This window comes from Cnephaeus nilssonii, assembly GCF_951640355.1.
Source record: "Cnephaeus nilssonii genome assembly, chromosome: 1".
Lineage (NCBI taxonomy): Eukaryota > Metazoa > Chordata > Mammalia > Chiroptera > Vespertilionidae > Cnephaeus > Cnephaeus nilssonii.
The window spans coordinates 3,761,010-3,777,625 of record NC_137072.1 but is presented as its reverse complement, the minus strand read 5'-3'; the positions used below and the strand labels follow the sequence as shown (position 1 = coordinate 3,777,625).

The 16,616-nt window shown below is 41.0% G+C and overlaps 1 protein-coding gene across 5 annotated transcripts in view; it reads left to right on the top strand.

The window, feature by feature from the left end:
• The window catches only part of LRRC49 (leucine rich repeat containing 49), a 226,464-nt gene that overhangs the window by 45,523 nt on the left and 164,325 nt on the right, over nucleotides 1-16,616 (top strand). For all 5 annotated transcript variants that reach the window (XR_013813530.1, XM_079771304.1, XM_079771303.1 and 2 more), the window contains one exon: nucleotides 8,035-8,178. Coding sequence is in view for 4 of the 5 variants with exons in the window: in XM_079771304.1 (XP_079627430.1) it covers nucleotides 8,035-8,178 (144 nt within the window). In the remaining variant the exon portion in view is untranslated. The remainder of the gene's footprint in view (nucleotides 1-8,034; nucleotides 8,179-16,616) is intronic.

The following is a 16,616-nucleotide window of genomic DNA, read 5'->3' as shown; positions in this document are numbered from 1 at the left end:
GGGGGTGTGGCCGGCCTGCAAACCACCACAGGCCCCTTGCTCAGGCTGCCCCACGCCCCAAGGGAATCCCCACCTGATCCGGGACACCCTTCAGGGCAAACCAGCTGGCCCCCACCCCTGTACCAGGCCTCTATCCTATCTAATAAAAGAGTAATATGCAGATTGATCATCACTGCAACACACAATATAACTGCCCCCATGTGGTAAAGATCCTGCCCCCATGTGGACACAAGATGGCCACCACAAGATGGCCAGCAGGAGAGGGCAGTTGGGAGGCACCCGGCCTGCAAGGGAGGGCAGTTGAGAAGGACCAGGCCTGCAAGGGAGGGCAGTTGGAGGTGATCAACCCTGCAGGAGAGGGCAGTTAGGGGGGACCAGACCGGCAGAGGAGGGAAGTTGGGGGCAAACAGGTTGGCAGCAGAGTGGTTAGGGGGTGATCAGGCTGGCAGGCAGAAGTGGTTAGGGGCAATCAGGAAGGCAGGCAGGCAAGCAGTTGGGAGCCAACAGTCCTGGATTGTGAGAGGGATGTCCGACTGCCCTCTGGGATCGGGCCTAAACGGGCAGTCGGACATCCCTGGAGGGGTCCCAGATTGGAGAGGGTACAGGCTGGGCTGAGGGACAACCCCCCTCTGTGCACGAGTTTCGTGCACCGGGCCTCTAGTCTATCTATATAAAAGCCAAGCAACCAGAATGATGGAATGACCAGAATGACCAGAAAGTCCGGAACGACCAGTTGCTATGATGCGCACTGCGGTGACCAATCAGCCCCCCGCAGTCAGTGTGGGGCTGGCTGGCCAACCACCCACGGCCCCTCCCCCCAGCTGGCCCCGCCCCTGATCACCCACCCCCTGATCGGGGGCAGTGTCAGCCGGCCACCCATGGCCCCTCCCTCCAGCCGGCCCTGCCCCCAATTGGCCCCCCAATCTCGATTGGGGGCGGGGCCAGCCGGCCAACCTCCTTCATCCCCTCTCCCCTGAATGACTCCGGCTCCGATCAGGGCAGGCCGGCCAGACCCTACCTGTGCATGAATTCATGCACAGGGCCTCTAGTCTATACTAATAAAAGGGTAATATGCTAATTAGACCAGATAGACTAGACGTCTTCTGGACATCATTCCGGACGTCCTTCCTGACAAAGCCATGGGCGTGGCCGGCCTGCAAACTGCCCGCCGTGGCCCCTCGCAGTCAGACATCCCCTGAGGGGTCTCAGATTGGAGAGGGTACAGGCCAGGTCGAGGGACCCCCTCCCTCCCATGCACGAATTTCATGTACCGAGCCTCTAGTGGTAAATAAGAGTGGAGAGTGGGCATCCTTGTCTTGTTCCTGATCTTAGAGGAAAAGCTTTCAATTTTCTCCCTTAGCTGAAGGTTTGTCATATATGGCCTTTATTATGTTTACCTATCTTTTTTTAATATATATATATTTTATTGATTTTTTTACAGAGAGGAAGGGAGAGAGATAGACACATCGATGAGAGAGAAACATTGATCAGCTGCCTCCTGCACAACCCCTACTGGGGATGTGCCCGCAACCAAGGTACATGTTCTTGACCAGAATCGAACCTGGGACCCTTCAGTCTGCAGGCGGACGCTCTATCCACTGTTAGTGTGGTATATTACATTGATTGATTTGTGTATGTTGAACCATATTTATGCCCTGGAATGAATCCTACTTGATTGTGATGTTTTATTTTTTAATGTATTGGTATGTTCAACTTGCTAGTATTTTTATTTAGGATTTTGCCTCAGTATTAATTAGAGATATTGGTCTATAGTTTTCTTTTCTGTGTGTTATTCTTCTCAGGTTTTGGTATTAGGGTTATGTTTGGTCTCATAAAATGTGTTAGGAAGCATTACTTCTTCTTCAGTTTTTTGGAAGAGTTTGAGAAGGATAGATACCAGATCTTCTTTGAATGTTTGGTTGAATTCACTAATAAAACCATCTGGTCCTGGAGTTTTATTTTTGGGGAGAATTTTTTTTTTCTTTTTTATGGTTGCTTCAATTTCCTCACTGTTGATCAGTCTGTTTATATTTTCTAGTTCTTCATGATCCAGTCTAGGAAGGTTATATATTTCTAGATTATTTCTTCTAGATTATTGAATTTGGTGGCTCACATATAGTATTTCTTAGTATTCTAGTATGATCCTTTATATAACAGCAATGTCTGTGGTAACTTTTCTTTCATTTCTGATTTTGTATACTAGTATATAAGTCTCTTCCTTTTTCCTTAGTGAGTCTAGCCAGGGGTTTGTTAATTTTATTAATCTTTTCCAAGAACCAGCCTTTTGCTGTATTAATTTCTTCTGTAGTCTTTTTGTTCTGTATTTCATTCAATTCTGCTCTAATTTTTATGATTTCCTTTTTTTCTGCTGACTTTGGGCTGCTTTTGCTCTTCTTTATTAGTTTTTTAAGATGTGATGTTGGGTTGTTTACTTGAGATTTTTCTTGTTTCTTGAGATAGGCCTATAATGATATAAACTTCCCTTTTATTGCTACTTTCACTGCATTCCAGAAGTTTTGATATGTCATATTGTCACTCTCATTTGTCTCTCTCTCTTTTTTGCTCTGACCTTTTATTTCTTCTTTAACCCAGTCATTTTTTTAGTAATATTTTGTTTAATCTCTAAATATTTGTAGGGGTTTTTACTTATTGCAATTGTTTTATTTTTTAAAGAAATATTTATTGTTCATATTACAGATGTTCCTCTTTTTCCCCCCATAGCTCTCCTCCATCCGGTTCCCCCCCCCCCCCATGCCCTTACCCCCCGCCACTGTCCTCATCCATAGGTGTAAGATTTTTGTCCAATCTCTTCCTGCACCCCTGAAGCCCCCTTCCCCCCCGCCGCCCTGAGATTTGTCAGTCCACTCCCTTTCTATGCCCCTGATTCTATTATATTCACCAGTTTATTATGTTCATCAGATTTTTTATTCACTTGATTTTTAGATTCACTTGTTGATAGATATGTATTTGTTGTCACTTTGTTTTTCATAATTTTTATCTTTACCATTTTCTTCTTTTTCTTCCTCTTCTTAAAGAATTCAGCATTTCATATAATCCTGGTTTGGTGGTGATGAACTCCTTTAGCTTTTTCTTGTCTGTGAAGCTCTTTATCTAACCTTCAGTTCTACATGATAGCTTTGCTGTGTAGAGTAATATTGGTTGTAGGTTCTTTTTGTTCATCACTTTGAATATTTCTTGCCACTGCCTTCTGGCCTGCATAGTTTCTGTTGAGAAATCAGCTTACAGTCGTATGGGTACTCCCTTGTAGGTAACTAACTGTTTTTACTGTTTTTCTCTTGCTGCTTTCAAGATTCTCTCTTTGTCTTTTGCCCTTGGCATTTTAATTATGATGTATCTTGGTGTGGTCCTCTTCGTTTGAGGTTCTCTGCGCTTCCTGAACTTGTAAGTGTATTTCTTTCACCAGGCAGGGAAAATTTTCTGTCATTATTTCTTCTAATAGGTTTTCAATATCTTGCTCTCTTCTTCTTCTGGCACCCCCATAATTCGGATGTTGTTATGCTTGAAGTTGTCCCAGAGGCTCCTTACACTATCTTCATATTTTTGGATTCTTTTTTCTTTTTGCTTTTCCATTTGGGTATTTTTTTGCTTCCTCGTATTTCAAATCTTTGACTTGGTTCTTGGGATCCTCTAGTCTACTGTTGAATCTCTGCATATTATTATTTATTTCAGTCAGTGTATGCTTAATTTCTGACTGGTCCTTTTTCATTTTTTTGGCATTCTCATTAAGATCCTTGAAGGTCTCACTAAGTTCCTCGGAGGTCTCACTAAGTTTCTCGGAGGTTTCTAGAAGATTCTTGAGTAACCTTATAACTGTGGTTTTGAACTCTATGTCCAGTAGTTTGCTTTCCTCCATTTCTTTCATTCGTGACATGTTTCTTTGTCTTTGCATTTTGGCTGCTTCCCTGTGTTGATGGAGTGGCTTTGTGTGGTAGGTGTCCTCTAGGTCCCAGTGGCTTAGCCTCCCCAATCACCTGAGGTGGACACTCTTGGTGCACCCCTTTGTGGGCTGGGTGCACAGTCTTGTTGTACTTAAGCCTTGATTGCTGTTGGTATCACTGGGAAGAATTGACCTCCAGGCAAATTGGCTGTGAGGACCTGCTGTGTCTATAATGGAAGAACTGCTGTGCTGGAGACACCCTTACGGGGCAGGACTTGCTTCAGTGGGGCTTTGGTGCTCACTGAGTCTGCCTCTTGAGTGTGTCCCTTATGGATGTGAGGAGTTGAAATCTGGTATCGTTTCACACTGACCACTAGGTACACTGGCTCCTGGATCTCCAAAGAGGTGAAAAGTCAGCCACTGCCTGAGACCTGCCCCCCGCCCAGTAGGAGCTACAGCAAGATCTGCAAATTTCTCCTCTTTGTTTGGGGTTTGGAAGTTTTGGAGCTCTCTGACCTAGCTGCAGTTTGTTAGGTTAGGCTTGAAAGGACAGGCCATTCATATGCAAAAACCGCTGCGCACATCTTGCGTGGGTTTGTAAATTGGGTGGGGCGGGGTCTCAGGGAATCACCAGGGCTGAGCAAACAGAGATGGCTGCCAGTCAGCCGTCTCCGCGTCCCTGCGTCCCGCGCTCCAATGCAGTAACATTGATCCCTGCGAGCACCTCTGCGAGAAAGCCACCCTCACTTTAGGACTCAATGCCAGATAGGCCAGTTTCTCCCTGTAGGAGTCTCGGTCCCCAGAGTCTCGCTGGAAACTAGTGCACCCAGTTGCCAGCCCGACTCACACGCCTCCGTACCTCTGCTCTTCCGCGCCTCTACACTTCCTACCCAGTCTCAATGTGCTTTTTTCTTTCCTTCTAGTTGTAGAACTTCTACTCAGCCAGCTTTCTCATGGTTCTGGATGATAGTCGTTTTGTCTTTTAGTTGTAGTTTTGGTGTGGTTGTGAGGGGCAGCACGTACAGGTATATACCTTATGCCACCATCTTGGTTTCTCTGCAGTTGTTTTCTAATTTCAAAGCATTGTGGTCAGAGAATATGCTTTGTATGATTTCAGTCTTCTAAAATTTGTTAAGGATAGGTTTGTGTCCCAACATATGGTCTATCCTTAAGACTGTTCCATGTGCACCAAAGAAAAATGCATATTTTGGTGTTGAGATGAAAGGCTCTGTATATATTGATTATGTCCATTAGGTGTAATGTATCATTTAAGGACGATATTTTTTTTACCGATTTTCTGTTTGGATGATCAATCTAGAGCTGTCAGTAGAGTATTTAGGTCCTCTACTATGATTGTGTTTTTGTCAGTTTCTCCTTTTAGTTCTGTTAGCAGTTGCTTTATATATTTTGGTGCTCCCTGATTGAGTACATATATATTGAGAAGTGTTATGTCTTCTTAATGTGTCCCCTGCATCATTATAAAATGTCCATCGTTGTCTCTTATTACCTTTGTTATCTCAAAATCTATTTTGTCAGGTATAACTATGGTTACACCTGCTTTTCTATGGATGCTATTTGCTTGGAGATTCATTTTTCACTTTGAATCTGTTTTTGTCTTTGCAGCTTAGATGTGTGTCCTGAAGGCAGCATATGGTTGGGTTTTGTTTTTGATCCAATATGCTATTACTTACCTTATCGGTGAATTAAGTCCATTTACATTAGAATACTTATTGATGTATGAGGATTCCCTGTAACGATATTATCTTTTGTTTTCTGGTAGCTCTGTGCCTCCACTGGTTCTCATCCTTTGTGTTTCTGTTGTTTTTCATACATTTTTCCTCTTTCCTGTTTTTTTAAGCTATGTGTTTCAGTGTGTGTGTGTGTGTGTGTGTTTACCATTAGGTTTATGAAAAAGAAAGTTTCATGTATACAATAGTCCTTTTTTTTAATGCATCTGATCTCCATCCTTCTTTGCAAATTGAGACCTCTACCCCCTCTATTTTTATGTTACTGTTATCACAGATTATTTGTTTATGCTGTAAGTTTGTTGATGATCTTACTCATAGTGTTATGACCTTATGCTCTTTGTTTCAGATAGAATAACCCCTTCAAGTAATTCCTACAATGGAGGTTTTCTGGTGATAAATTCCCTCAGCATCTGTACATCTGGAAAAGTCTTTATTTCTTTTTCATATTTGAAGGATAACTTTGCTGGATATATTATTCTAGGCTGGTAATTTCTCTCTTCAAGTAGTTTGAATATTCAGATCCACTCTCTTCTGGCTTGTAGCATTTCTGCTGAGAAGTATTATCATATCCTAATGGGCTTTACTTTATGGGTTACTTTCTTTTCTCTGGCCGCCTTGATAATTCTTTCTTTGTAATTAATTTTGGCAGTTTTAGTACAGTGCGCCTGGAGAAGGTCTTTTTGGATTAAGGTAATTAGGTGTTCAGTTTGCTTGCTGGATTCAAGGAATTAGCTCTTTCCATAGGTTTAGGAAGTTTACATCAACTGTTTGTTAGAATAGGTTCTCTGTTCCCTACTCCCTCTCTTTTTCTTCTGCTATGCGTATTATTTCTGTATTGCTTTCTGATGGAGTCAGATAGTTCTTGTAGAATTCTTTTGTTGTTGTTTTTTATGCTCATGTCTCTCTCTTCTTCCCTCTGCATTATTTCTAGATTTCTATCTTCAATATTACTAATCTTTCCCCATCTGGTCCTCTCTACTTCCCATGCTCTCTAGTTCATTCTTAATCTCTTTTATTGAGTTCTTCATCTTCAGAATTTGTATTTGGATCTTTTTTAAAGTTTCCACTCTTTGGTAAAGTGCTTGTTTGTTTATTTGGTTTCTGATTTTATTAAACTGCCTATCTGTGTTTTCTTGAATCTTGAGTTTTTCAGAACTACAATCTTGAATCCTCTGTCATTTAAATAACATATTTCTATATCTTTAAGTTTATTTTCTAGAGATTTTCCATTTTCTTTCTGAGCTGCCTTGTAACCTTGGCTATTCATGGTATTTGATGGATTCCTTCTCTGTCTAGGCATCTATGTATGATTGGCACTTTTCTAGTAGATTGGTAAGAAGTCTTTTTATTGTTTTCCAGTAGGTGGCATTGGATTATAAGTTTTTTAGCTCTCTTGCACTTCTCTGGTTTTTCATATTTCTGTGGGGGTGGTGGAAAATGGCCTTTGTTCCCTGAGAAGGTGGGCGCTTTCCCCGTGATCCAGTCACCCAGGTCTCAGGAGACTAATCTTATGGGGAACATGGTGGGCAATGTGGCTCCAAATTTGTGAAATCCCAGTGCTGTCTCCCTTGGCCATACGTTGTTGGCAGTGCAGCCTCATTGTGCAGTTGTGGGGTGAGCTGTAGGAACCAGGCTACCTTTTTTGTTGCTTTGCCCTCTAAGCAATGGCAACAAGTGGGCCTTCGTGGCATTCCCCTGAAGCTCCAGCCAATCCTGACATTAGTAGCAGAGTGTTCCTTTCACTCAGTGAAAGAGTGTTTCTGTAGTACAAGTTCTCAGGTTTGCAGAAAATGTTCTCTGCAACCCTACATGAAGGGTGAGGGGAGGCGAGCTTTTGGTGGTTAAGGGAAAGCGGCCAGGCTCCATGGCCAAATAACTGAGGCTTTACTTGTGTGTTTCATCCCTGCCCAGGTCACTGGGCTCACCTGCAGCTTATACTATCCACTCCTGCAGGAATGCTAACTAAATCTCTTTCCTCCTCCGGGTTGAAGGGAGTGCCATTCACAACCTGATTCCTCTTCTCTCTGGGCTGAGCCCTGCAGTGAGCTTCTGGCTGCAAGTCTGAGTCCATGGCTCCTTGAGCTCTTCTCACTTCTTGCTTCCCGGGTTCACCCCCACTTGCTCAATGTGCAGATCTCAGATGTGTTTGTGAGCAGGGAATCCTTTGTTGAATTATAGCTGTTCAAATTGTTGAAACTTCAAGGGAAGAGACCAAGGGGATCTCTCATGCTGCCATTCCTCTGATGTCACTGAGATGAGAAATAGATTTTTAAATGTCTTCATATAAGTGGTCACTTAGTCCAATGGCTCTATAGTAAAGTTTTGTTTTTTTTATCATACATATCTGAGATTTATGCCCGCTAACCATCTCTTCCTCATCTTTAACAGATTGCCAAAATCGAAAATGTCAGTCATTTGTGTGATTTGAGAGTTTTAAACCTTGCCAGGAACCTTTTAAGTCATGTTGATAATCTTAATGGGCTGGATTCACTAACTGAACTGAACTTGCGACACAATCAAATCACTCTTGTGGTAAGTATTAAAATGGAATCAATGTGCGATTCCTGGCTGTTCCTTTAGGGAAATGAAATAAATATTATAGCATTGATTTATGCAAAGTAAGCAGCTAAGCTAATTCTGTTTCCTTCTGAATTTAATTTGCAGACATAATTATTAAGCTTTATATATTTTTGATTTTGGGAAGTATTTTTGTGTTTTCTATTTTAAAATTTAAATATAAAATTAAAAACAGAATAGAAATATTATCAGTAAATGAATCAGCTAGTGTAAATGTATACTGAATCATTTCCTATTTTATCATGGGTATAGAATTCATATGAAAGAAGTTTATTAATAATTGAATGCTGATGAATTGTTGCAAAGGGAAATTTGGAGTTTTGGAGCTGTGAAGGCATGCATAAATATCATGTTCTTTGCAATTTTTATTTTTTAAATCTATTCTTATTGATTTCAGAGAGGAAGGGAATGGGAGAGAGAGATGGAAACATCAATGATGAGACAGAATCATTGATTGGCTGGCTCCTGCATGCTCCTTACTGGGGATCAAGCTTGCAACCCAGGCATGTGCCCTGACCGGGAATTGAACCGTGACCACTGAGCAACACAGCCTGGGCTCGTTGCAATTTTTAAAGAGGCAGCTTGTATAGTGAAAATAGGATTGCATAGTGCATCAGAGGCCTAGTTCTGGTCTTAGCTTCATCTTACAGTACCTATGTGACCTTGGGCAAATCACTTTAACTGTGTAAGCCTCAGTTTACTTTTTTCTAAAATAAGAGCATTGGGTTAGAGTTTTCCTAGGGTCCTTTTTGGCTTTCTGATTCTGAAAAAAAAAAAAAGCCATAAAGATGTAAGAGAACTGGCATGTGAGCAGGAGGAAAAAGGTAAGCATTGTGGAGACAAAACTACAGAAAGGCGAACCTGGAATTCTGAAAAGAGATTGTCAGGTTTATAGTTTTACTCAAGTTCAGCAACTAAATAATAGCTAACACTCAGGTATTTTGTATTGGGAATATGTAAAGAGCACTAGAAATACGGCTTTCAATTGTATGATATGTACAAGCCACGCAGACTGCTAATGATTGATAAAAACATTATTTGTTCTTTTAACAAGTTTTCGATGTTTACATGCAATAGAAAAACTGTGTTAGGTTCTCTCTGGATATCATTTAAGCACTTTCAAAGGCACAATCTAACTCAACTTTTTCAAGACATTGAGTTCCTTTGTAAATAAGTAAGTGTACCTTAAGTAGTATTCTTCGAAAGGCTGGAGGACTGATGATGATTTATCTCTAGGTCTCATTGTACAGACTGGTTTCATTTTGAAGTTTTCCCAGAAAATCTGAGTCACATAATGCTCATATCTTTTTTGGATAATTTCAGAACCTTCTCCAAGACACGGATTTACTCCAGAGTCTCTAAATTCTGTCAGGCCCTCCCCAAGAATAGATTTAAATATTGGAAATGGCTTATTTAAAAAACATACAGGTTGAGTTTACCTGTTACATTGCTAAGTCTCTAGGAACTTTGCTCAGGCTGGACTTTGTCTGTCCTTGGGACATTGGATATGGTAAGAATCCAAAAAGTTTTGGTTACAGTAGGGTACAGAAATGTATTGGCTCTGGCATATTTCAGTCTATATTTTGTCTTTCTCTTGGAAAGTGCATTATGCATATCCTGGAAATTCCTTATTGAGTTTCTCATTTAGTATCATGTCTAATTACTGTTATAGCCTAGGCATCAGTAAACATCTTAGGGAAAAGGAAATTATATTACTTTCTAAAAGTTTAAAACATTATACATATAGTATCATTGTCAGGATATAAGTATGATGCATATTCATTTATAGGAAATTGTGAGTATACATATAAGGATACATAAGAAACTTTACCCAACTCTTATTTTTTTTAAAGCATTTTTCTAAAAGAACTAAGAGACTTTTAAATCTGAGGGTTCTCCCCCTCCACCTTCCACTTTATCTTCTTATTCCAGGGTTAGTTATCACACTTAAAAGTTTTGCTTTATTTCTTTTGTTGTTTTGATTTTTCTCAACGGCTGGTAATCCTTAAATGAGGATCATGTTAAGTAGTGGCTAGGTCTCTTGTGCAGCTTAATAAGTCTTTTTAACCATAACATCTCTTCCTAGTATGATCACTAGATTTGTGGAAGCTGTTCAATTCCACATACTGGCAGGCTTCCATTTTGAGTGAGTGGAAGGGAAAAGCAGACTTGCTTTGTAATTGCCAAAATAGGAAAGACTATTGTTGGGGTAGGACTTTAATATCTTTTGTACCAGGTGAAATTGCCATTCCTATTCCACCTCTGGTCCTACTGTAGTAGTTATTAACCATCTCCATAGATAAAACACCCACACTTTCCATCCTTCCTTGACAAATACTCTTTATTTAGAGACCAGATCCCAATTCTCCAACTAAGGGTTTCCTCAGCCAGCTGCTCTCAGGTGGTTGTGTGTGTGCATGGCTGGGGTAGAGGTGGACTGGGCTGGGGGTATGGAGTTGTTGGTATTTCTGGAATAGCTGTTGAGTAGACAGACCTTTAATTACACTTCCACTTAATTAGCCACAGTCAACCACCAGTCCACACCTGCGCTTTTTATGTACTGATTTGGAGCATGGAGCAGGATGGCATTCTGTCAGAAAGGATTGGTGCCTTTGCAATGCAGCAGCTCTTTTGTGAATTGAGCTGCAGTTTTCTCTGTTCAAGATCATCTCCTGTTGCAGAAGACCAAAGAAATACCAAGCACGCTTCCTAGAGAAAGGGAGGGACCCCGTTTATTAACACTAGTGGACTCCGGGAATAATTTCCAAATCAGAGTGAAGAAACACGCAGAGGGCTTCACTTTTTATAACCTTCTGGGGTCTTTGTCTTGCAGATATGGTTCCGCCCCCTTTCCTGGGCTTACAGGAAGGCCCCCAGGTGTTGGGGGTCCCCAGGCCATATCCGATGATCTGTCCTGGGGCCAGCGATAACGACCGCCCCCCCCCCCCCCTCCAGGGCAGTGCATTGTTCACAGTTTTTATGGCCTGACAAGCCTTGCAAGACCAGTTTCCTCCTCACTCTGATATTATCCTCTCTGCTTTTCAGCTCCCTGAAGTTCATCGAATGTTGATCTGTTGTTGATAACTCTCTCTCTTTTTGGATTTACTCTTTTTGTGTTTGTTTGTTTGTTTTGCTTCACCCATTGAATTTTGAGAAGGACATGAAATAAATGCACTACCTATTTCACCATCGCGTCAGAGATCTCATTTTTTGATGTAGAAAAGTTGTTTGTTAAATTTGCTAATCTTTTTCTTGGAAATTTTAAAACACATGTCTTTTTAGTTTACATGGTATTTTCCCTTTTAAAATATTACAGACATTCCCAAAAGAATAGAAAGTAATATTCCAACATTTGTGTATCCACCAATCAACTTAATAAATAAAAATGTTTCAAATAATAGTTGAGGCCTTCTGTGTAACTCTCCCCCATCACATTTTCTTCCTCCTTTGCAGAGGTAACCCCCATTATGAATTCGGTGTTTATTCCCATGCATGTCTGTTTTTTCCCCATATCTATATGTATCCCTAAATAATATGAAGTAATTCTTTTGCATGCTTTTAAATGTCCTATAAATGGTATCATCATAGTAGTGTATGTATCTTCTGTAAGTTGTTTTTATTAACATTATGTTTTGAGATTTATCTATGTTGATACCTGTAGCTCTGGTTCACTAATTTTCATTGTTATATAGTACTATATTATATTACTAGAAGCCCGGTGCACGAAATTCGTGCACGGCGGGTGGTTGTCCCTCAGCCCAGCCTGTACTCTCTCCAATCTGGGACTCCTGGTGGGATCGGGTCTAAACGGACAGTCGGACATCCCTCTCACAATCCAGGACTGCTGGCTCCCAACTGCTTGCCTGCCTGCCTTCCTGATTGCCTCTAACCGCTTCTGCCTGTCAGCCTGATCACCCCCTAACAACTCCGCTGCCAGCCTGGTTGATGCTTAACTGCTCCCCTGCCAGCCTGTTTGCCCCCAACTTCCCTCCTCTGCCAGCTGGTCACCCCTAACTGCCCTCTCCTGCAGGGTTGATCACCTCCAACTGCCCTCCCTTGCAGGCCTGGTCCCTCTCAACTGCCCTCCCTTGCAGGCCTGGTCCCTCACAACTGCCCTCCCTTGCAGGCCTGGTCCCTCTCAACTGCCTTCTCTTGCAGGCCCGGTGTCTCCCAACTGCCCTCTCCTGCTGGCCATCTTGTGGTGGCCATATTGTATCCACATGGGGGCAGGATCTTTGACCACATGGGGGCAGCTATATTGTGTGTTGCAGTGATGATCAATCTGCATATTACTCTTTTATTAGATAGGATAGAGGCCTGGTACAGGGGTGGGGGCCAGCTGGTTTGCCCTGAAGGGTGTCCCGGATCAGGGTGGGGTTCCCTTGGGGCGTGGGGCAGCCTGAGCGAGGGGCCTGTGGTGGTTTGCAGGCCGGCCACGCCCCCTGGCAACCCAAGCAGAGGCCCTGGTATCTGGAATTTATTTTCTTTCTACAATTGAAACTTTGTAGCCTGGAGTGGAGCCAAGCCTGCTGCTCCCTTCGGGGCGGCAGCCATTTCTGTGGCAGTTAATTCACCTTCTACAATTGAAACTTTGTTGCCTTAAGCCAGTGAGCCCGGCCAGGGTGTGCGGAAAGCTTTGCTTCTCCTGTTGCCGCCGGCAACCCTGGCCTGCTCTCTCAAGCTCCATTCTGCCGCCATTTGTTACCTTCTGCAATTGAAACTTTGTAGCTTGAGTGGAGGCTTAGGCCTGCAATGGCTATTGGAAAGCTTGGCTTCCTCTGTTACCTGGGATACCTTGCTCTCTGTGGCTGGGGTTAATTTGCATACTCGCTCTGATTGGCTGGTGGGCGTGGCTTGGCTGGTGGGCGTGGCTTATGTAATGGAGTGATGGTTAATTTGCATATTACCATTTTATTAGAGAGGATTGTAACTAAATAGTCATTCTTCTATTTATGAAAAGTAATATTATTTTTAATTTTTTGTTATTAAGTGATGCAGATAACTTTTTTTTTACATGTATTTTTGTGTCTATGTATATAACGCTGTCTCTAGGTCAGTGGCTTTCAAACATTTTTAGCCATAATTTATGGCAATAAAACGTTTACATTGAAACCCACTTATTTAATACATATTTATGTGAGTTCAGTATAAATAATGGGAGCAAGCATTTCATGAAACTTCATACCCTACCTTTACTGTAATCCATTCTAGTATATCCTATTTGATTCCATTATATTTCATTAAAAAATGTTGGTTTAAAGAAAACGTTGGTCTCAACCTACTGAATTGATTTATTGACCAATAAAAAATTGGTTGCAACCTGTATTTGAAAAACAGTGCTCAATGGTGGATACTTAAGAGAACCTTGCTGGGTGCCAGGATTATGCACATTATTTCACTTTATCAGATACCTCCAAGTTTTTCCCACGGTGATGGTACCAAATTACATTTCCATCAGTACTACCTGAGAATTTCTTTAATTTCACATCTTTGGTGAAGCTTGATGTTCTCAGACCTTTTTATTTTTGCTAATCTTTTATTTATTTTTATTTTAATTTTATTTTATTTTTGCCAATCTTTTAACTACGAAATTGTATTGCATTGAGATTTCATTTTAAATTTCCAGTGAGGTTGGCCTTTCATCCTTTTTCTTCTTTAGCATTGAGATTGCCCCTTTTCTGAATAGCCTTATCCTTTGCCCATTGTAAATTTTTTTTTTCCTTTTCCGGTTGATAAAGAAACAAATTTCTTTTATTTCTGCTGTCTTTTGAGGCACAGAAGTAAAAATCATCCCTTATAGGATGTGGACATAAAGATATTTTTCTATATTGTCTAGCAAAGTTTTAAAGTTGGTCTTTAAATAGATTTTAGCTTGTAATGTAATGTTGAAATCCAATTTCATTTTTTTCCTCATTTATTGAAAAGTGAATTCTTTCTGTCTTTCCCTCTGCCCTTGATAGTATCTCCCTCTAGCAAATTAAATATCCACATATACATGGGTCTGTGCCTGACCTCTCTGGCCTGTCTAACTGATATCTATCCATGTTTCAGAATAACACTCTCTTAATAATTGTAACGTTCTATTTTGTTGTCAGAATTAGTAGAAGTAGATTCCCAATCTTTCTTTTTCTTCCCTTTCCTTTCTTTCACAAGCTGCTTTCTTTCCTTGTTTGTTTTTTTTTAAAAATATATTTTATTGATTTGAGAGAGGAAGGGGGGGGGGAGAGAGAGAGAGAGAGAGAGAGAGAGAGAGAGAGAAACATCAATGATGAGAGAGAATCATTGATCGGCTGCCTCCTGCACACCCCACACTGGAGATTGAGCCTGCAACCCAGGCATGTGCCCTGACTGGGAATCGAACTATGACTTCCTGGTTCATAGGTTGACACCCAACCATTGAGTCACGCTGGCAGGGTCCTTCCCTGTTTTTGAAAAATAATCTTGGTCCTTTCTTCTATATACATTCTAGAAATAGCATGTCAAATTTTATGAATAATCCTACTGATCTGTTTGGAATACCTTTGACTTACTTTGAAGACAATTGACTTTTTAATGATATTTAGCCTTCATTATCATAATATGAATATACTAGAGGCCCCACACACGAATTTCGTGTGCAGATATGGTCCGTAGGCCTGGCCTGTGATCAGGGCCATCTTTCCCAGCTGCCCGCAGCCGGTCCCGCTCCCCGCTGCCACCCACACCTAGTTCCCCATTCGCCATCCGCTGATCGGTGCCTGACGGACAGGGGAAGGGACCGAGAGGTGGCCTGTTCCCGCCTGCTCACTGGCCCTGCCCCCACTGCGGGTAGCCATCAGGCTATCAGAGCCTGCCAGCTGGGGAAAGGGACCAAGAGGTGATCAGTGCACTTCATAGTGACTGGTCCAGCGGTCTTTCTGGTCGTTCTGCTGTTAGGGTCAATTTGCATATTACCCTTTTATTATATAGGATAGAGGCCTGGTGCATGGGTGTGGGCTGGCTGGCCTGCCCTGAAGGGGACCCCGGATTGGGGTGGGGGTGTCCCCACTGGGGGGCAGGGCCAGCCTGGGCGAGGGGCCACCGCGGGTTTGCAGGCTGGCCATGCCCCCACTTTGTCAGGATGGACGTCCGGAATGACGTCTGGAAAACATATTACCCTTTTATTAGTATAGATTATTAGTATAGATAATATTAATATGGATGGCATAATATTAATATTGTAGCTTTCTCAATTTATATGTGTCTAATTTAATTATTTTATGCTCTTTTCCATAGGTAGCTTATTAATTTTTTTTTGCTAATCCTCACCTGAGGATATTTTTTCCATTGATATGTGTATTTTTTTTTTTTTTAGAGGGAGAGGAAAGGAGGGAGGGGGGAGGAGGAGGAAGAGGAAAAGAGAGAGAGAGAGAGACAGAGACATCAAACATGTAATTCAGGTACATGCTCTTAACTGAGAATCAAACCTGCAACCCTTAGGTGTGGGGGCCAACATTCTAACCACTGGGATACATCGGCCAGGGCATTTTTGGCTTGTTTTCTTTAGATTTCTTCCCAGATATCTTATACTGTTTTGTTATTCTAAAATTTTTTTGGTCAGAAATAGATTTCCTACTGTTACTAATATATGGAACCACAGTTTATTTTGGTTCATTGATCTTATATCTAGCAACCTTGGTCTAACAATAATTCGAATAAAATATCTGTAGATTATCTTAGGTTTTTAAAATTTAGACAATTATATATATATACATTATATATATACACATTATATATATACTATATATATATATTACAAACAATGATAGTTTTTTCCTATTGTAGATTTTGTATCTTCTTGTTTGACTGAACTTCAAGTTTGACGGAACCTCCAGTACAAAGTTGAGTGAAGAAGTAAAAGTACCTTATTTTTTATTTTAAAGGGAATGCATCACTAATGTTTAAATGCCATTTATCAGTCTGAAGAAATTATCCTCTATTAGTTTGATTCAGGTTTATATTATGAATGGTTTTGGGGTTTTATTAAAAGATTTTTCTTCAGTTATTATATTGATCATATGGATTCTTCTTTGATAAATTAAATTTGAAAATTGTAAGATTTTGTAATGGTAAGTCATTCTAACATTTTTGGTCATTATGTATATTATATACATTCCTGCTTTTGTTTGTTAATAATTTATTTACAATATTTACATCTATGTTAATAAATGATATTGGCTTGTACTTTCTTTTATTTTTATTCTTTTCTGGTATGAAGGTGATACTAGCCTTGTAAAGTATATTGGGGGTGCTTCCCATTTTAATTGTGAATCTCTATTTTGGTTTCCTATCTATAACAATAAAAGCATAATATGCTAATTAGACTGGACAGCTGAACAGCCTTCCGGACGTCATTCCAGACGTCCTTCCGGACA